The sequence below is a fragment of the Schistocerca cancellata genome, chromosome 6 (genome assembly GCF_023864275.1).
Source record: "Schistocerca cancellata isolate TAMUIC-IGC-003103 chromosome 6, iqSchCanc2.1, whole genome shotgun sequence".
Taxonomy (NCBI): Eukaryota; Metazoa; Arthropoda; class Insecta; order Orthoptera; family Acrididae; genus Schistocerca; species Schistocerca cancellata.
The window spans coordinates 261,308,446-261,330,651 of record NC_064631.1 but is presented as its reverse complement, the minus strand read 5'-3'; the positions used below and the strand labels follow the sequence as shown (position 1 = coordinate 261,330,651).

At 40.9% G+C, this 22,206-nt stretch overlaps 1 protein-coding gene across 1 annotated transcript in view; it reads left to right on the top strand.

Moving 5' to 3' along the window:
- Positions 1-3,251: 3,251 nt before the first annotated feature.
- LOC126191167 (pre-mRNA-splicing factor ATP-dependent RNA helicase DHX16) overlaps positions 3,252-22,206 on the top strand; it is a 121,235-nt gene continuing 102,280 nt past the window's right edge. The window contains exons 1-4 of the mRNA XM_049931940.1: positions 3,252-3,373; positions 9,571-9,819; positions 9,908-10,088; positions 14,447-14,573. Of these exons, the coding sequence (XP_049787897.1) occupies positions 9,576-9,819; positions 9,908-10,088; positions 14,447-14,573 (552 nt within the window). The 5' untranslated portion in view covers positions 3,252-3,373; positions 9,571-9,575. The remainder of the gene's footprint in view (positions 3,374-9,570; positions 9,820-9,907; positions 10,089-14,446; positions 14,574-22,206) is intronic.

Here is a 22,206-nt window from a genome sequence, read left to right as displayed (position 1 = left end):
AATGGAAAAAAGAACACATTGACACCGGTGTGTCAGACCCACCATACTTACTCCGGACACTGCGAGAGGGCTGTACAAGCAATGATCACACGCACGGCACAGCGGACACACCAGGAACCACGGTGTTGGCCGTCGAATGGCGCTAGCTGTGCAGCATTTGTGCACCGCCGCCGTCAGTGTCAGCCAGTTTGCCGTGGCATACGGAGCTGCATCGCAGTCTTTAACACTGGTAGCATGCCGCGACAGCGTGGACGTGAACCGTATGTGCAGTTGACGGACTTTGAGCGAGGGCGTATAGTGGGCATGCGGGAGGCCGGGTGGACGTACCGCCGAATTGCTCAACACGTGGGGCGTGAGGTCTCCACAGTACATCGATGTTGTCGCCAGTGGTCGGCGGAAGGTGCACGTGCCTGTCGACCTGGGACCGGACCGCAGCGACGCACGGATGCACGCCAAGACCGTAGGATCCTACGCAGTGCCGTAGGGGACCGCACCGCCACTTCCCAGCAAATTAGGGACACTGTTGCTCCTGGGGTATCGGCGAGGACCATTCGCAACCGTCTCCATGAAGCTGGGCTACGGTACCGCACACCGTTAGGCCGTCTTCCGCTCACGCCCCAACATCGTGCAGCCCGCCTCCAGTGGTGTCGCGACAGGCGTGAATGGAGGGACGAATGGAGACGTGTCGTCTTCAGCGATGAGAGTCGCTTCTGCCTTGGTGCCAATGATGGTCGTATGCGTGTTTGGCGCCGTACAGGTGAGCGCCACAATCAGGACTGCATACGACCGAGGCACACAGGGCCAACACCCGGCATCATGGTGTGGGGAGCGATCTCCTACACTGGCCGTACACCACTGGTGATCGTCGAGGGGACACTGAATAGTGCACGGTACATCCAAACCGTCATCGAACCCATCGTTCTACCATTCCTAGACCGGCAAGGGAACTTGCTGTTCCAACAGGACAATGCACGTCCGTATGTATCTCGTGCCACCCAACGTGCTCTAGAAGGTGTAAGTCAACTACCCTGGCCAGCAAGATCTCCGGATCTGTCCCCCATTGAGCATGTTTGGGACTGGATGAAGCGTCGTCTCACGCGGTCTGCACGTCCTGCACGAACGCTGGTCCAACTGAGGCGCCAGGTGGAAATGGCATGGCAAGCCGTTCCACAGGACTACATCCAGCATCTCTACGATCGTCTCCATGGGAGAATAGCAGCCTGCATTGCTGCGAAAGGTGGATATACACAGTACTAGTGCCGACATTTTGCATGCTCTGTTGCCTGTGTCTATGTGCCTGTGGTTCTGTCAGTGTGATCATGTGATGTATCTGACCCCAGGAATGTGTCAATAAAGTCTCCCCTTCCTGGGACAATGAATTCACGGTGTTCTTATTTCAATTTCCAGGAGTGTATGTGAATTAAGTTTGCTCTTAGAAAGAGATTTTCACTCTGCAGTGGAGTGAGCACTGATATGAAACTTCTTAGCAGATTAAAACTGTGTACCGGACCGAGACTCGAACTCGAGACCTTTGCCTTCCGCGGGCAAGTGCTCTACCAACTGAGCTCCCCAAGCTTGGTGACCAGTTATATATGTTTAGCGGTTCCAGTGGTACATTTGTTTCGGCTCATCTGTCTTTCGGCCTTCCTCCTTTTCGACACTGTCATTTTAGTATTGGTGCTGAACACATAAAACTTATTCAAGGCCGAACAAAAACTTCCGGCAACTGTCAAGTTCGGCAAGTACTTGCAGCAAGATACATGGATTTGTTTCCATTGTCTTTCTGGAGCTACTTCTATAATTTGACGACACTTGCGGAAGTTCACTCGCTACACGTCGATACAATTTGCAGAAGTACGTTCATCAAGCGAAATGCAGAAGTTTATTTGCTTGTGGACATACGCCGTTAAGGCTAGTTTACAAGGCGACACTAGGTTACAGGCAACTGCGCTACCGGCCATTGCGCATGCGCACCGCGCGTTTGCGCAACTCGTTGGTGAAACTATACACTTTCGACGTGTTCCAACTTTGGCGGCACTAGTTGCATGAGTTTTGAAGTTGTGTGTGTCATAGAGTGTAGACAAACTAAAATATGAAGTGGGGAACGGAGAATAATGTTCCCTTTTTGGATATCTATGTTTTTCATAGGTGTTTGTGGGATTTCAGTGATGCTGATTACAAAAATAAGCAGCATATTGCTGCCGCTGAGACAGTCGTGTGCAATCATAACATAGATGGTTTGACAATATATGCACTGCAGGGCAAAATTTATTGAGCACATATACAACTGAATTAAGAAAAATACAAGCAAGTGTAATTCTAGCTGTGGCAATGCCCTCGCCTACGAGACTAAAATCCCATTGTTCGAGTTGGCCAACTCATTGTTAAGGAATACTGTTGACAGGAGGGAAGACTATACAAATTCAAGAAGCTGCATTCTTTATTCAGTATTCATCTATTTAAAACATCGCTGCAGTGCTCCCCATTCACATATGTTAGAATTTTGAAATATTGCCACTGTACACATCTGTCTTCAAGAGCGTAGTTTGCAAACCATTCTCTTCTTAATGCGGCCTGCTTCGAATAATTATTGTTGCTAATGTTAATAATTATTACTTTTAATATTAATAATTATTGGTGTTAATGAAATAGCGTCATCACCAACCAAAACCGTATCTTATACCCTGCCGAGTGTTCCCGACTGTAATGCACGCAATATGATTTATAATTTCATTTCTGGCGACAGTGCTTCATGCATTACAGTACCTTTATTACTTATCGCAAAATGAACTCTATTTAGAAGAAACGCGAACAGTTCTGGTGACATTGTAAGATAATTAAAAGAACTTCTGGGATCTTCCGTTGTAAATTATTTCAGTAAGGATGCTGAGCAACTGAACTGACGTCTTTTCTTCATCCAGTCACGAATCGAAACACGTTTCTTATTTTTTTCTTATGCACCATTTCCAAGCAACAAACTTTATGTCCATCACATCTCGTGCGACGTGCATCTGCCAAAGCTTTCGTTTCAGACACGACCCAGGGACCCACAAAACGACGAAATGAAGTATACACTAGTTTCGCCGTGTCTACAGTCAAATATGAAACCATTTACGTGGAACTCATTCCACGCAACCCAATGTCGTCGTGTAAACGAGGCTACTTATATACGTGGAGATTCGCGCAGCGATATCGTTGTGTGTTAGTCAAGTCAGCGACTTCAACAGGAGTTCAACTGTTGTTGTCTCCATGGTTGTTGTACTGTTATATCTTTGTTCACATGCTAAAAAGTTGACCAAAGATGTGTGTTAAGTAATGTTTATAGTAATTGTTTACATGTACGTAATTAATATTTGAACGCCTTTTGTAGTAGGTATGTATTAAGTAATGATTTTTATAATATTTCGAAGCATCTACTATTTTTTATATTCTTTAATATTACTGTTATGAAGGGCTGTTTCGTTATTTGTTATGTTGACACTGATTTTTTTTAATGTTTGTGTACAATATTTTAAGTTTGAACCCGATTTCAGATTTTTATGTGGCTAAGCGTAATATTGTCTTTCTCTAAAGAAACGAACAAAGTTACTTTGAGCTAATGCCACAAAAGAAGGAAAATGTTACAATTAGCTGATCTAAAAGAAATTAAAAAATAAATACCCTACGTTATAAGTAAAGAAACTGAGGGAACTTCATTTTGAACTGTTGTAATATGTGTACTTCGTGAGAAAAGGCGGTTTGTGTATGAGTTGCTATCCGTAATGTACAAGGATGGACATCATGTGTACTGTAAATTGCTACTCATAGAAGATGTCTTGACACTTTCACAACTAAAATCTAAAATGCTTTTATATTAATAAAGCTGCGATATTACGTAAAACAGTATTAAAACATTATATATTTTGAATGCCTTCCGGTTATCTTCAGCTGTGCAGCATGTTTCTCAAGCTTAACAACATACAAAACCTTCCGACTTCAGATCTCTTATTGTCCCATATCGTAGTGATGCGTGGTATCACACAAGTGCAGACAGAAAGATAACATAACACCGACAGTATTTCTTTTCTGTCTATACCAAATTTTTTGAATGTGGGTTGTAGCAGCAAGCAGATCAGTAGCTTAGTTTGAAGTGGAGGTTAGGTTTGATGGCAGCAATTTGTTTTTGAGTTGGTGTTGTCAACAAATGTGAATAAGGAATATTATGTGCTAACATATTGACCTGTAGTGTAGCTTGTGGTATAAGATTGGTTCAAAGGTGATTGTGAGTTGGTGAAGAGGTATTGAATGTTTCATTTTAGTCCCTTTGAGTGGTTTGGTGGCCTAGTGCTTAAATGCCAGGCTACAGATACAAAGGTCTGGGATTTGATCTCTGGTGAGTCATCTGTTGCTTACCAATTCTTTCACCTTGGACAATATTTTTAACATGCAAAATGCCAAGTTGCATTGTGGATCTGGGACCATGTTGAACTGCATGTCCCTCCTCTCAAGTCCCCCTACCCAGTTTTCTGAGAGAAAAGTCCATTATAGCCATGGCACTTGACTCTATTACACCCACGAAAAAAAGCTTAATTGGAGAAAGAGAATCTGCTGCACTGGTATTTGATCTTAGTAAGCTCCCTTTGACTGAATCGTACATGAGGACCTTCTAATTAAATTAAAATCCCACAGAACTGGGATAGCTGTCCTGGCAACTCTCAAACTTACGTAGCCTAACACATGTCAAGTGATATCCATACAAGGAGCACTCTAATGCGAAGAAAATTTGCAAGATGATGTGCCACAAGAATCCAGGATCTGAGTTCAAATAAATATATTCTACAGTTTACAGAGAACACAATATTGTTCACGGATGGGGAGAGTAATTTGTAGGCTGTGCAACCACCAGATGTTCTGCTCAGTGAGGCCAGTGAAAATAAGATGCAGAAATAAATGAAAATAGAATGCTGAAGACAATGTGGTATAATGATACTGGAGCACTGGGTAATGGTGGAACTGTTAATCTTCCAGGCTCCTTCATCAAAAGTAAATTAATGTGGAAAGAATACACTGTACTTAATGTTTGCAGAAAGCTTTCCAGAATCCTGTACCTTCTGAGGAAAGTGTGAATGTGTTGTTGTTACAGTAGAAAGGAACGAAGATCATTACTCATAGCAAAAACATGGTCCACTGTAAACCAGTACCCATTTGCTTAACTAGGAGATACGGGTCTACATATACCATCAGAAATCAAATTCACTATCGCAACACACAGAGTAAGGACAGTCTAAACAGGACAAGATGTTGACTGACTAAGACACAACACAGTTTTCCAGTGGTGGGTGTTGAGCCCCTACGTTTGGATCTGTTTAAAGCAAAAATGTTGAGTGACTGTAAAGAACATCCACTATACTCTATGGATAGTTTCTTTTTTAGTTGTAGAAAAATGGTTGCCCAGCTTGCAACTCAGTGCTACAACATTAGCATCAACACTGGTTTGTACCTTTGATATTATTATAGAGTTGATTTTATTGTTATGTTGTTGTTGTAAATTAATGTAATCCAGTCACAGTCAGTCTTGTCCTGACTCATCAATGAGATAGCATTGTTAATAAAGTTGTATATACTACATTTAAAAATGACAGTATTATGGCTTCAGTGACACGCAATTACAGAATCCATTGGATCAACTAAACCAAGCACTTCTGGATTGATATACATGACTAAAAAATAACTGAAATTATGTGATGACTTATATGTTTAGCTTCACAGTGTCTACATACCATTATTCATTCAATGACTAAAGATGCAGTTCACTGAAATATATATTGTGAAACCTGTTTAACGGCCACTCTTAAAACGTCAAGTAATTTCAACATTTTTCTGAGAGCTTGTCAAGTGATAAAGTACAAATCCATTCTATAGACGTAATTAACATCATCTCAAGTTTGTAGAAACACTTTGTGTGCTAAAAAAGGACAAATGTTAATACTTAGAAATAGAAAAGACATTCAAGAAAATTGTTAACTGTATGAAGGAGACTACCACCATGAAGCTGACTAACAGAATATTAGTCAATGCAATTTTTGTATTGATTAGTGCATAAAACATTCATGGTGTATCTGCTGTTGGCAAATCTTATTAAACTGGCAGCATGCAGAAATGTATGTGTAGTGGTGCAGTAGCTCTGGACTGCTGAGCAATGAATACATGTTTTATGAGTCCACCTTTACATTGTTCTCTGCTGCTACACTAGTTTGAGTGTGGAGAGCACAGTGATAAGTGCACAGTCTAGACAGTCTTTTTCCCATATGTGAAGCTTTGTGGAGGTTTTTCAAACTGAAAGAAAAGGTAACTGGTAAGACAACTTTAGGTGACACTGTTTGTTCTGTGGTGCAGGCATGCTTTCATACTATGAGAAGGAGTAATAGTGTCACCACATAAGCAAATCACCTAAAGTAACACAACATGAATATAAAAGAGGAGGTTGTGTCTTAGGTGCTGACACACACTGTACATAGCAGATAGGAGGATTTTTGATTTTCAGCTGTTCATATCAGATCAAGAAGTCCTGTGACCAGCATCTGTGGTGTATGTTGATTTTTCCCCCATTAACTTGTGCATGTGTAAATCTGTGTATTTTTTCTCTGTCCTGAGTAATTATGTTTGAATCTAATATAACATTGTTTCTGTACTCAATCAGTTAGGCTGAGTACAGTCAGCAGGTTTTGGTTTTGTGGTTAGCACTGCTGACTCTTAATAATGGGGCCCCAGGTTTGATTCCTGGCTGGACTGGGGATTTTCCCACTCAGGACTCTCTGTCTGTCTGTCTGTCTCTGTGTGTGGGTTGTCATGGTCATTTCATCCTCAGCCTCATACGTGCATCATGATATAGGCATTTTAGTGTTCTGTAGTTAAGGTTGCACTCCAGTGCCACTCTTCCTGAGCATTTGATGTATATGAACCTAAGCTTACAGATTCCACATGCAGTGGTCGAAGCACACATTAGGCACTGCCTGCTTCGTCATGTGATATAATTTGATTGCATTGACGCTGAGAGTTGACTGGGTTGTCACACCTGTTAAGAGATAATTTAAGGATTCCTTAGAACATGTGTGAGAACAGAAACCTAGTGTGGATAGCAGTGTGAAATTGACTTTACCCTTATATTCAGTAAAAATGAGTTTTACAAGGCATGGTGTTTGGATAGCCTTTTCTGGGAGGGTTGTTAAGAGCTGTCAGAAAAGCTACAACAGTCAGAATTGGCTCATATTGACCAAATTTGCTTTGTGATATCACATTTTTACCCTTGACTGTCAGTTTTTTCTGTGATTGTGAAGCAGTATTGAACAAGCATTTGATTGTTTGACCATTAAGGGTAAGTGTAGTGGAAGCAGGCAATCATTAGATAAGTCGTTTGTGCATAGACTAAGCATACTGCCTAAAGGAAACAAAGTGACCATCCAGTAAACAAAATACTGATGAGAGTGATGCAGTATTAATAATTCTACTCGGCATGAGAGGAACAGGAGCTTCTGACATGTAGTTCAAACACTTCCAGGGCAGCTGTTATTTTATGCATTCAGCCTGCATGTGGTACCATACCATACAGGCTCAATTATTAGATCCAGTGGATATGCACAAAATGTTAACATACTTCTTGGTGTATTCATTGTATTATGAATATATGAATGATATATCTTGAAAAATTTTAGCTGCCATGGATTTCTACATATCACTAATGGCAGATCAATCGTAATATTTGGCACTGCACACCTTTTATGTAACATTTGAAACACAGATGCACTACCAGGCAGCCAACAGTCATTGCAAGTATTGCAGTTTTTCATTGGAGATTTAAAGACTGAAGTAGAATGAGGGAGGAAAGGAGGAGCTTTGATGCTAGTTGGCTGTTGTGGAAGGGATATGAGCCATATGTATAAAGAAGTTACAGTGCTAGCAAAATGCAGGAAGATCTACAGAGGATCAGTGCTTGATGCAGGGATTTTCAGTTGACCCTCAACATAAACAATGTAACATACTGCATATAAGTAGGTGGAAAAACCTGTTATTATTTGATTATTGTCTGTCAGTCACTGGAAACAGTCAACTCTATTAAATACCTGATTGTATGTATATGAAGTAATTGGAAGTGGGATGACCATAGTGTACTAACTATAGGAAAGATGCCAGACCAAAATTCATTAGAACAATTTTTAAAAAGTGCAATCCATTCATGAAAAAGATAACTTACAAAAACCTCATTCGGCCAATTCTTGGGTGTTGCTTTTCAGTCTTGCATCCTTTCCAGGTAGGATTGATGGAGTAAACAGAGAATATTCGAAGAAGAACAGTCACAAGTTAATTTAGTAAGGATGAGAGTATCGCAGAAATGTACATCCAGATCCAGTTGCTGTGACTGAAAGAGAGGCTTGTACCTCACAGTGTGCATTATTATTAAAATTCCAAGAGTGTACGTTTGTACAGGAGTCAGCCAACATTGGGCATCCTCATGTATATATCTCATAAGAAGAGCCTACAGGTAAAATTAGGTTCAAGCTAATATGGAGGGTTACCAATAGTCACTTGTCCTGTGCATCATTTATGACTGGAATAGGAAAGGAGGGAAGTGACTGTGGTAAACGAAGTACCATCCGACAAAAACTGTAATGTGGCTTGTGGAATATTGTTGCAGGTGTAAAACTTTTGTGGCTAAAATCTATGATTTTCAGCATAAACCAGCTCATAGTCCAGTCTTTGACCACTGCTACTTAGTAATTTCATTAGGTCTGCTGAAGTTCTAACACTACTCTGCAGTGACTGGAGAGAGGAACCATCAGTGAATTTGGAATTTCTGTCAAAGTGCACTCATCTTTGAGACTGAAACACAAAATTCTCTGTACATGTAAGGAATCACCCTTATAGGAAATTATCTGGAAGATGAAAATGTTGATAGTTGGTCAAACTTCAATTATTTATTTGAAAATCTAGACTTGATTAATGAACACTTGGAAGTAAGCACTGTAGCAATGAAGATGATGTTTGTGATTGAAGAAAGTTGCAGGGCATAGTGAGAGCATCAACACTCAAACTTGCTCATGAGGATTTAATGAGTAGTATGGTTAAGATAAATAGCTGTGGAGGTATAGTGAAATAACAAGTTGTAGTGACCATATATTTTGCAAACACGCCTGTAGATCTTTAATTTTGATCAAGTACAATTTGGAAAATCCAGGAATAGCAGAAAGACAAAGTAAAGAAACTAGCAAAAACCTGAATGTTTCTACAGGTAGTAACATATTATTGCCTCTCTTCCGCCACAATCCCCACCTTAATTACCTGCTCCTTGTACAGTTTTTAATTTTTGGTTGTACTTCCTTATTTCTTGATGCAGACTTCTTTTTTAGTACCAGTACCCTCACTTCTTTCATTTCATTCATAACAACAGTAAGAGGGCTCATTGAAACTTTCTGTTAATCATCCCCAATGTATTCTGTTACAAATTAATTGTGGCATACAGTAGTTTCATTTAAAAATTTAATACACATATAGATTTTTTTTTAAATTTACTTGTACATCTTGTGGTGTCTGTAGCTACCATGGGAAAACATAAAGACAGAAAAGATGAGAAGAGAAAAGAGAAGCATTCTTCAGACTATGATCGAGATAGGCATAGTCATCGCAAACACAAGAAAAAGAAATATAGTTCCGACTCAGACTCAGAAAGTGATGACATTGAGAAACAAAGGCTAAAAGATATACGTGAAAGAGATGAATTTGCAGAACGTCTTAAGAAGAGGGACCAAGAGAAAACGCGCAATGTAGTGCATAACACTGCAGCTGGTAAGTGGAAGAAATTATTTTAAATCTATCTGTTTTGTCTTGCATGTTTACATAATTAAAAAATTTTAAATTTTGTCTCCAAAAACAGAAAAGCGGGCTTATGAGGAGGCCGTGAAACGTTTAAAAATGGAAGCAGAAGACAAAGAGAGATTGATTCCCAAGCTGCGAGTGGAGTCAAGACGAAAATACTTAGAAAAACGAAAAGAAGACAAAGTAGCAGAGCTGGAAGCAGACATAATTGATGATGAATACCTTTTCCAGGAAGAAGAGTATGTTTTATCTTTTTTGCTTTTGCGATATCTTTAACAGTAGTTTGCCCTTACATTTAAACATATGGGAATGTAATTACATTAAATTTAACATGTAAGTAATATACCAACAAATTACTGTATTTGCTAATTCACAGAAGAAATCTTTATGCTGTGTACAACCTGTTTATTATTGTTATTCAACCTTTGTTCGGGACTGGCATATCGTCAAGGATCATACATTGGCATTAGTAGTATCCAAGTAGGCATCATTCCTGTTGCTTAACAAGTACCTTGGCTGTACCATTGGCATATGGCGCGATAGGTGTCTTTATCATATGCTGATGGTGTTTACTAGATATTGCAGAAGCTGCACAAGCATTCACTGTGAAGCAGTAGAACACTTGGATTCATTATAATTGGTCATCTGTTAAAGCTACTTTGCAACTCGTGGAACAGCAACAGCTGCTCCAGCAACAATAATTGCAGCAGCAGTTTGAACAACATACTGAATTGCTCCGTCAGAAAATTTCACTTTTCTCAAATTTCTTACATTTTCAGTGTTTACATCACATTCAGACTGTGATTGCTTCCAGGGTGGAGAGCTGCCCATCTGTTTTTCTGCCATTTAATTATGACAAAGAGAATGGGGGCACATATTTTCAGTGGCTGAAACAATGGTCACTCTTCCGTTTTTGGTCTAGCCCAGTGATGTTTTTCTTGCTAAAGAAGTTTGCTTTACTCTGGATCATGTATGCTTATGTTTTTTTGTTCGTTGTTGTCACATTGTTATTTGCAATGGTTCCATGTGGTCATATTGTGCCTCGAGCTCCATCACTGCGACAAGCAGTCTGATCAGTCTTACAGTTAGTAGTTGACATATTTTCAAGAATTGATTGGACACTGCGGTTTCACTTGCAGAACTTCCTGTCCTGTTCCTTTGAGACGAGACGTAGTGGTCCAATTGGCTCCAGATCTGGAGCTATGCCCTGCAGGCCTCAGACTAAACAACCCTTCCTTGGATGATATTTTGAAAATCGTCCTCTCTTTTAAGATGATGCAGGCAGTAAATCAACTCCTCATGGCTTCACCCCAAGTAGCAGCAGTCCAGCTGTGGCCTTAGGGGGTGGAATTCTCGTAAGCCTTTTTCCCAATAGTGGCATCATGATTCTTTGCTTTTGGATGTGTCAGTGGCTTGTCACACCACTTGGTGTAAGCAGAGGGATCTCCAGTCGCGTCTGGCTGCTTTACAGCATACCCACATGCAGACTGTCCAAATCACTAGGCACAGTGTGGAAAAATGAGGTTCAGGTCATCTCAGGCACGGTTCCTTTCCTGGAACTTGACGACATCTGTACTGCCTAGACGCCTCTTATTTGAACCAGATCGGAGGTGCACAACAGATTTTCAGGTTCATATCTCCTTATGCCCCAGACACAGTGCCCCATTTCTGCCGGATGTGTCCTATTCTTGCTTCCTTATGGATGGCAGTTAAGCAAGAACTCAATCACCTCTACAGAGCTGGGCTAATTGAACCTGTTGAAACCAGCACATGGGCCATAACCCTGTTGGTGGTCAAGAAACCCAGTGGCTCCCTCTGGCTGTGTGGAGATTTTAAACTAACAAACAAAGCCCAGGCACAGATAAAAACCTACCCCATACCACGTACAGAGGACTTCCTCATAAAGCTTGTTGGAGTGAATATTTTCTTTGGCTTATATAAATACGAGCTCTTGTGCTTTGGGATCTCTTCTGCTCCAGCAATTTTCCATCGATACCTCGAACAATTAACCATATCGATCCCTGCTTGTACTAACTGTCTCAGCAACTTAATTGTCACAGGCACTAACCGTCAGGACCATCTCTGCAACCTTCGTACCCTGTTTACTGTGTTGTGTGATGCAGGGCTCAAGTGCTGCTTAGACAAATGCCAGTTTTTTCATGAGCAAGTGGAATATCTTGGCCATTTGCTCAACAAAGAAGGGATTCAGCCCACTGACTGCAATGTTTCTGCCATTGATTCTGCCCCCAAAACTTGCAGGAGCTGCAGGTATTTTGGAAAGATGAATTATTATTATCAGTTCCTTCCACAAGTGACTAAAATTATGCATCTGGTCTGTCATGGTCGCCATTTGTATGATTATGGGAAAAGGATATGTAAATGATAAGGGAAATATTATTTAAACGGTTAAATGATTTTGTAACGTTATTCTTGGATATATTATCAGATAAAGGAGGGATTTCGGCTGTCCAAACAGTCACTGTAGCTAATGAAGAAGACATTGAACAATAAGATTTCATTATGAGTACGTAGACACAAAAATTGAAAATGTTCTTATGTCCCTTCTTCAAAAGATTTTTGATACCTCTTCAGCACTGCAGTAACATGTTGGTGTTTCCCTCCATTATTACTGGTCCTCAAGATTGTCCAAACATTTATTATGATGTACTTTCATGGACTAATAAATAAATATTCAAACAACTTTTAAAAACTGTCCTAAATATATTTTCACATGCAAACTTTACATAATACATTCACAAGGTTAGTAATTTTTGGTGTGCGTACACCTTTTACACAAGCAATCATATACATCTTGTCTCTTTCAGATCTCAACACAGACAAGCAGCTATTAATTAATTAGTGTGTGCTGGATTGTTCATTAATAATCTTTTCTGGCCTTGATATCTTTTATCATTGTCACAGATGTTATCGTTATCTAGCAGCCAGAGAGCACATCTTTTAATCAACTTAAAAAATTACCGCCACACCTGGAATACATTCTGGATTTCTGAAAGCAGCGGGGGTAAAATATAGGAAGCAAGAGGTCATATACAACTCATACAGAAGCCAGACTGCAGTTGTAAGGGTTGAAGGACATGAAAGGGAAGCAGTTGTTGAGAAGGGAGTGAGACAGTGTCATAACCTATCCCTGATGTTATGCAGTCTGTACATTGAGCTGTCGGTAAAGGAAACCGAAGGAAAATTTGGAGAAGGAATTAAAGTTCAGGGGGAAAGAATAAAAATTTTAAGGTTTGTCGATGATATTGTAATTGTGTCAGACACAGCAAAAGACTTGAAGAGTAGTTGAATGGGGGTTATAAGATGAGCATCAACAAAAGTAAATCAAGGGTAGTGGAATGTGGTATAATTAAATCTGGCAATGCTGAGGAATTAGATTTGGAAATGTGACAATAAAAGTAGTAGATTAAGTTTGGTAGTTGAGCAGTAAAATAGCTGATGATGATCAAAGCAGAGAGCATACAAAATAGAGACTGACTTTAGCAAAGAAAACATTTCTGGAAAAGATGATTTTGTGAACATCTAATATAAATTTAGGTGTTAGGAAGTCTTTTTCTGGAGGTACTTGTATGAAATGTAGCCTTGTACAGAAGTGAAACATGGACAATAAGCAGTTCGGACAAGAAGAGAATAGATACCTTTGAAATGTGGTGCTATAGAGGAATGCTGAAGATTAGATGAGTAGTGTGTGTAACTAATGAGGAGGTACAGAACCGAATTGTGGAGAAAAGAAATTTATGGCAGAGCTTGACACAAAGAAGGGATTAGTTGACAGGACACATTCTGCGGCATAAAGGAATTGTTAGTTTGGCACTGGAGGGAAGTGTTTGGGGTAAAAATTGTATAGGGAGATCAAGAGATGAATAGAATAAGCAGGTTCAAATGAATGCAGGCAGCAGAAGGTATTCATAGGTGAAGTGGCTTGCACAGGATGGACTAAAGTGGAGACCTGCAACAAACCAGCTGTTGGACTGAAGAAGAAGAAGAAGAAGAAGAAGAAAACACCACCACCACCACCATTACCACTACCACCATATTATTAGTAAATGCTGTAATACCCAAGAGGTGTATCAGGAAGTGTGACATGCCTGCTCACTCACCCACACATACAGTGATTGAGGGTGTGTGTGTTTTTTGTTTTTGCAAGTAAAAATTCTAGTGAGAATTTTCATAATTCCTGCTTTCTCTTAGTTGCTATAGCAGCATTCATCCAATGACATTTGTGGGCAATCTCATACCAAAATGCGCTGTGTTATCAACACCGATATTTTCCTTTCATCTTGTAATTTTCCCTACTGTCTGGCATCTTTACTTACAAAAGAATTGCCTAGAATTTCCCCTCTCATTAAACTCTAAAAGTATCTTTTTTCCATTTGATCTTGTATTATGTAATAAACTTTTCTGTTCCACAGTGTGTTTATGTTATATTTGAACTGTAGTATTTTGCATACTTTCCATTGTGTGTCTTAAGTAATTATACTAGAAATCTAATTGATAAGGAAAGAATTTGAACATTTCGTTTTTGGGCATAACAGATACATTGCAGATGTTAATCTTTGTATTTTGTGTATTCACTCAGGCTTACTGAAAGGGAAAGAAAGGAGAGAGATCATAAGAAAAAATTGCTGCAGCTTGCTAAAGAACATGAGAAAGCCAGAGAACTGGAAAAAGTGCAACGGTATCACATGCCTGAGGACGCTCGAAAGGTAAATAAAATACAAGCTTGTTATCTAGAAATTTGTCAATTGCAGAGTTGTGATTTAGGATAAATCAGTATTTGTACAGGTGAATATGGTGCATTTACTCACTTGTTGTATTTGATAAATTCATCAGGACAGAAAGCCTTTAGGCATGTGAAATAAGTCAGGTGTAGAGATTGTTTTGTGTTATGTGCTACAATGGCAGGTTAATCCTAAAGTACCAGGCTTACTTCGATGCACTATATTCATTCACCCAACAAGCCACAGAGGACTGATTTTCTACCAGTGAATGGCAGTTCCAACTTGGGTGGGTCTCGTGAGGCCAGTTTTATCTGATTTATAGACGTTTATTTGAAATTCACTAACACAGTTTGTCAGAAATTGAGTGCCAGGTCTCAAGAGCTCTTGTGAAGCTAAATTTGAGATAATCTGTTCATCAGTTTGACACATTTGCAGATATACGATGTGCATTCAAGTTCTAAGGCCTCCGATTTTTTTTCTAATTAACTACTCACCCGAAATCAATGAAACTGGCGTTACTTCTCGACGTAATCGCCCTGCAGACGTACACATTTTTCACAACACTGATGCCATGATTCCATGGCAGCGGCGAAAGCTTCTTTAGGAGTCTTTTTTGACCACGGGAAAATCGCTGAGGCAATAGCAGCACAGCTGGTGAATGTGCAGCCACGGAGAGTGTCTTTCATTGTTGGAAAAAGCCAAAAGTCACTAGGAGCCAGGTCAGGTGAGTAGGGAGCATGAGGAATCACTTCAAAGTTGTTATCACGAAGAAACTGTTGTGTAACGTTAGCTCGATGTGCGGGTGTGTTGTCTTGGTGAAACAGCACACGCGCAGCCCTTCCCGGACGTTTTTGTTGCAGTGCAGGAAGGAATTTGTTCTTCAAAATATTTTCGTAGGATGCACCTGTTACCGTAGTGCCCTTTGGAACGCAATGGGTAAGGATTACGCCCTCGCTGTCCCAGAACATGGACACCATCATTTTTTCAGCACTGGCGGTTACCCGAAATTTTTTTGGTGGCGGTGAATCTGTGTGCTTCCATTGAGCTGACTGGCGCTTTGTTTCTGGATTGAAAAATGGCATCCACGTCTCATCCATTGTCACAACTGACGAAAAGAAAGTCCCATTCATGCTGTCGTTGCGCGTCATCATTGCTTGGCAACATGCCACACGGGCAGCCATGTGGTCGTCCGTCAGCATTCGTGGCACCCACCTGGATGACACTTTTCGCATTTTCAGGTCGTCATGCAGGATTGTGTGCACAGAACCCACAGAAATGCTAACTCTGGACTCTGGAGGCGATCTGTTCGACAGTCATTCAGCTATCCCCCAAAACAATTCTCTCCACTTTCTCGATCATGTCGTCAGACTGGCTTGTGCGAGCCCGAGGATGTTTCGGTTCGTTGTCACACGATGTTCTGCCTTCATTAAACTGTCGCACCCACGAACACACTTTCGACACATCCATAACTCCATCACCACATGTCTCCTTCAACTGTTGATGAATTTCAGTTGGTTTAACACCACGCAAATTCAGAAAACGAATGATTGCACGCTTTTCAAGTAAGGAAAACGTCGCCATTTTAAGTATTTTAAACAGTTCTCATTCTCGTCGCTGGCGGTAAAATTCCATCTGCGATACGGTGCTGCCATCTCTGGGACGTATTGACAATGAACGCGGCCTCATTTTAAAACAATGCGCATGTTTCTATCTCTTTCCAGTCCGGAGAAAAAAAATCGGAGGCCTTAGAACTTTAATGCACCTCGTAGGCTGGCTCCTTATTTCCTTCATACCTCTGTTAAAAATGTTGTAAAACAATTGAAATTGAGTTTTGTAGTGAGATGATCTGCAAAGGATAATCATAAATTTGTAATTATCACATTGAAAAAATAAAGTTATGTAATTAATTGCTTAACAGTAGGGAAATTCCTGAATGGAGCAATATATACAATAAAGGAAAGGCAACCACTCACCTGTAGCAGATGAACTACACACTAGCTTTCAAGCACCAGCACTTTTTCTAGCTAAAGTATGCGCTTTCACACACTTACAACCACACAGACACCCAAACTTATGCTCTGGGGGCCATGGAAAGACTGATTATTGTTATTTAATTACTGAAAGGAGTTGGCTGAGCTGCGGAAGGTAGGGAGGGCAGGGGATAGGGAGAAAGAGGTATATCTTTGGACAAATGGCTCTGTGGCCACACAAGAAGACAAAATGAGTGCAGTGGGTAGAGGAAAAAGAGATGTAGTAGTGGGATGATGGAGGAAGAGAGAAAGAGGCAGAAAGGGAGTGGATAAAGAAGAGAGAGGAGTTGAAAAATTGGTGTGTGTGTGTGTGTGTGTGTGTGTGTGTGTGTGTGTGTGTGAGAGAGAGAGAGAGAATATGCCTTTTTGGAAAATGAGGATAGGGGGAGGGAGTGGTGTTTGAAGGCAGTGCGCAATCCGAATGGCATTGGGAATAGGTTAGCAGAGGAATTGGGAGAATGCTGAAAGTGCTGGAGGGAGAATTCCCATGTGCATAGTTCAGAGAAACTTGTGCTGGATGGGAGTATCCAGATGGCCCATGTAGCAATGCAGCAGTGCATGTCGTTTGTGTTGTGCTATGCTGCATGTTTGGTTACTGGATGGTCGAGTTTGTGGTCTGTCATAGTTTGGCAGTGGCCATTCAAGTGAGTAAACTGTTGGTTACTAGTCATATACACATAGAATGCTGCACAGAAATTGCTGCACGGCTGATATATAACATGAGTGCCTTCACAGGTGACCCTTCCTTGTATTGGCTAGGAAATGCCTGTAGGTGGACTACCGTAGTGGGCGGTGCATGTGGCAGATCTTGCATTTGGGACGACCACAAGAGAATGTGACCCCATGGGGTGCAGGATTTGGAATAGTATTGGAATAGGGACAGACAGGGATATTCTATAAGTTGGATGGGTGGCGGAACACTAATTTGGGGGACACACGTAGGATTTTGGGTAGGATATCCCTCATCTCAAGCACAATGAGTGGGATTTAAAACCCAGGTTGGTTACAGATAAATGTCTGCAGACCTAGTGCACATTGCAATCCCCATGCCACATAATTATAGCACCCTGTTAGAGGAACCAAAGCAAAATAACATATACCATTGGTAAACTAAAGTATTGTGTGGTAATTCATTTTTGAATGCAATCGAACTGTTGTAGCCATGTCAGACCAATTGCGATGACTTCTTTAGATGTCTCGTTTTGCCTAAACCCAACACAACATTCCTGCTACTACTGAAAACAAATTACCTCAAAATACTCCACTACATCAATGGACTGCACCATGTTGTTTGGCTTCTCTAGTGGAATGCTGTTGCACTGTGGTGTGGAGAATTCAGTGAGTACCAGGACAACATATGTGTTCCTGTAACAGAAAAAGGATTTATATAACATTGCGTTTTTGACATTTTAATTGGAATTTTATGACTATCCATAATACCAACTCAGATAAAAGATTACTTACACTGTTGAGTGTTACTTCAGATCTTTTCCAAAACAATAAAAAGTTACTCAGTAATAACTTCACCATTTTCTCAAACTTTGAAGGATGTTAATTTTACAGAAAGATTATGGATATTCAGCCATTTACTGGACCAGTGTTATTTTTGTGATTAAAAAAATTATTGGACAACCATGTGATGCTGCTTGCTTATTTGCCACCGGCATTTACAATTTCAGGTGAAATGTCTTTATAGTGCTTTATGAAAGAGATACATTCTACTGTGCAGTTCCTACATGTTACTGCCATGTCACATTTAATGTTCCACCCATCCTATGGAAGTATTTCCACCATTGTAGCTAGCTTTCCAGTTTACTAATGCTGTCAGTTATGGCTTGACTCATATACCACCACTTCCTTTTCAGATCTTTCTATTGAATTATTTACAGCGTGATATTTCATTCCATTCTGAATAAATCTGCTCAAAAAGTAATATTTATTCCAGTCAGAGACAGGCAGATATAGTACTCTCATGATTACATTCTGACTTCAGCTTTTCATGTGCTGCATTTGTCTTCATCTGGTGTCAATTTGTCAAAGATGGGATGATTTGTGCAGTATGTTAAATGCAGTAGCTTGTGTTTGCATTATATAATGAAACAAAATTTATGGCTGTTCACATGTAAATGTGCTTGTGACAGTGGTACAAATATTTTTACTGTTTTTTGTGTAATGATGTGTATTTTAAGATGTTATTATATAACCCAAACGACTACTGAATCAAACCAATGGTTTCTGTAACTTCGTAAACAATCATTATATAAAACTTCTAAAACACACACAAACATAACATCCATTTTTATATATGTCTCATTGATTCTCATTTATTCTTCCATTTTCTTTGATTCTTTATCATTGGAATCTGTAGAATGTGTTTCTATTGTATGTAAAGTGTTGTAATTAGGTATAAGTACAACGCAACCTATGGACCAAACACAACTTTATTCCATGGAAGCATTAACTACTTGAACACAGTCTTTAAATAACATCATTCAGCAGGAACCAATTACACACACAGAGAGCTGTAGCAATACACGTAGAGAACTGGCACTGATCATAGCTCGGCTAGTCTTAAATAGCATGGGGTCTGATGGTGATCTCTCTCTCACACACACACACACACACACACACACACACATGTGCGCGAGTCTGAGGTAACCTCTGCAGGCAACACAGTACTGCTGCATGCATGGCCCTTTGAAAGTAAGTGCATGTGTCACTGCATTCCTCCTCTCTTAGGGAGACCATGGGTTTTTTGGGACATCCATACTGTCCTCCTCATCTGTTGGGCTCTGGTTAAAGTGGCGTGCTGCGATGGGAGCATACAGTCTGAAGTGCTGCAGACGTGTGCACATTCTGTACCCACCTCCCTGTGTCAAATGAATCATATGATAACACGGGCAATGCTGTTCCCATGTCAATCGTGGGCATTGGCTCTGGTGATATTGCTCGCAATGCTGGTGATACAGGTATCACTGGTTGCTCAGGAATGGGTGATGGAATTCCTGATGGTGGTGTGAGAAGCAATAGAGGAGCTGCTGGTTTGGCCACTGAGGCGGAGTAGAGAACTGACAACAGCATGTGATGTGGATGTGCTTGGAGGCGATGGCGTGACATCAGGTGGTGCTCAGCCATCCACGCGAAGGCAAAGTTGATCATTCTGCCTCGAGCAGAGGCTGTCGTCCATGTTGATGTCTCAGAGACACCACCTGTGGCGTTTGCAAAGACAGCTGGAATGTATTTAGGGTGCTGTCTGAAGCAGCGGACCCAGACAGCCACAACCAGCTAGAAGGGACGCGGCGGCTCCATGGGTTGATGTTCAGGTGGAGGATGCAGGAGGTGTAGCAGTGTCTTCGACTGGTGCCCGTGGAGCAGCTCTGCTGGGCTGTTCTTGCTGAACGCTATGAAACGGTATAAGAAGAGCAACCAAACTAAGGCAATGTCAGACAAAGAGTTGGCAGCATCCCTTTTCATCTGAGATTTGAACATTTGCACTAGGTGTTCCGCCTCACCACTAGATTGTGCATGGAACGGCGGGGCAAGGATGTGACGGGTACCATGGGAATCATAAAATGCCACTAACTTTTGTGATGAAAATTGCGGCCTATTACCAGACACTAACATCATGGGCAAGCCTTACAGTGAAAGAATTTTAGATAAAAGCTGTGACAATGGTAGTTAGAAAGGGGCCAAGGAGATAATGACACCTGCGATCCCATGCTGTGAACAGGAAGCAACCAGCTGGGTAACATCACCATCCAAGCCAGGCCAAAACACATGTTGATGGGCCAATGTTTTTGTGCGTTATACACCCAATGAGCTGCATGTAATAAACAGAGTACCCCCGAACGAAGTACTGAGGGGATTAGTACCCCAGGGGTTGCGTGATCCATGTCTAAAAGCAGAACACCATATCCACAACAGAAAATCTGTGGTGAAAGAAGTACTAACTATGGAGGGGGTTGTACATGCGAGAAGGTTCTGAATCCAGTTAAGCATGTTGTACTAATTTTATGACCTGCAAAATGGGATTTCAAGCTACAGCCTGTGCAATCCGTGTGCTGGTTTCAGGAAAATTGTCAATTGTCTGCTGTACAGCAACATGAATGTGGAAGCAAAGCAATTCCTCCTGATCAAATCCTGGATCTGGACCAGCCCACAGGTCGGAGAATGCATTGGAGTGTGTGTGTGTTGATTCATTGGGTGGAAGTGGATCTGTTAGTTGTAACACAAAAGGAAAAGAGTGCAACATTGAGTGTGATGTGTCGCTTTATCTGGCAGTGATGCAGAAGATCTGAATAAGAAAACCAGTGGTTTGTGATTGGTGATCAAGTGGAATTTCGTACCATAGAGAAAAACATGGAACTTCTTCACAGCATCTACAATAGTCAAAGCTTCCTTTTCTGTCTGAGAGTGCCTAGTTTGAGCAAGAATCAGCATTTTTGTGGAATAAACAACAGGCCACTCAGAGCCATTGGAATACCTATGTCAGTACAACCTACAGCCCATTCTGCGAAGGTTCCGTTGCAAGGACCAAGTGGTGGCCTAGCTGATACATCACTAAGCAAGGCACAGACTGCAGTGTGGTCTTAAGGGTGGAAAACGCAGTTTACAAGCTGGTGACCAGTGAAACTGAGTCCCTTTGCACAACAGTGTATGTAACAGCTGCATGATTGTCGCTGCCCCTGGCAAAAATTGATGATAGTAGGCATCTTTGCCGAGAAAAACGTGAAGTACTTTGATTGACAAAGGGTGTGGAAGGGACACAATAGCAGAAACATGTTAATGCATGGGTTTGAGACACTTGTGAGAAACTTCAGACCCAAGACAAATAATACAAGGTTGAAAAAATTGACATTTTTTAAAATTATACTTCAACCCAGTTGCTTGGAGGACATAAAAAAGAGTACAGAGATTTTGTAAATGTTCCTCACTGGAGATACCAGAAACTACAGTGTCATCAAAATAGTTTGCACAGCCTTTCACAGACACTGTAAGTTGTTCCAAAAAATGTTGTAACAACTCCAAAAGGCAGCTGCAAGTATTGATACAGTCTAAAAGAAGTATTGACAATTAACATACATTGTGACTCTGTATCTGAGGCATAACCGGCCTGACGGTTTCTTTACAATAACTGAGGGGTAGACTGTGTACTTCATGCAATTGGCTGAACAATGCCAGATTCCATGAGGTGACCTAATTCCTCTTTGACTTGTTCCCTGAGTACCGCTGAAACTGGATGGGCCTGGAAAAAATGAGGTCGAGCAAGTTTCATGGTAATGTGCACTTGAAAATTGTTGGCACACCCCAATCCAGGAGGGAACAAAGAGGAAAACTCAGAATGTAATGCATCAAACTGTGTATAAGGCACTTGTTCAGACACTAAATTCACTTCATCTGAAATGGTAAAACCACACCACTTAAAAGTGTCAAATCCAAACAGATTCTTTGTACATGTCTTATGTACAACAAGGAATGGAAGTGACTGGACTATTGACTTGCAGGGCGCTGGGGCAGAGTATTGACCGAGAATAGAAGCACTCTGATTTGTGATTTACTCATTTTCATGACACAGGGAGAAGCGGAGG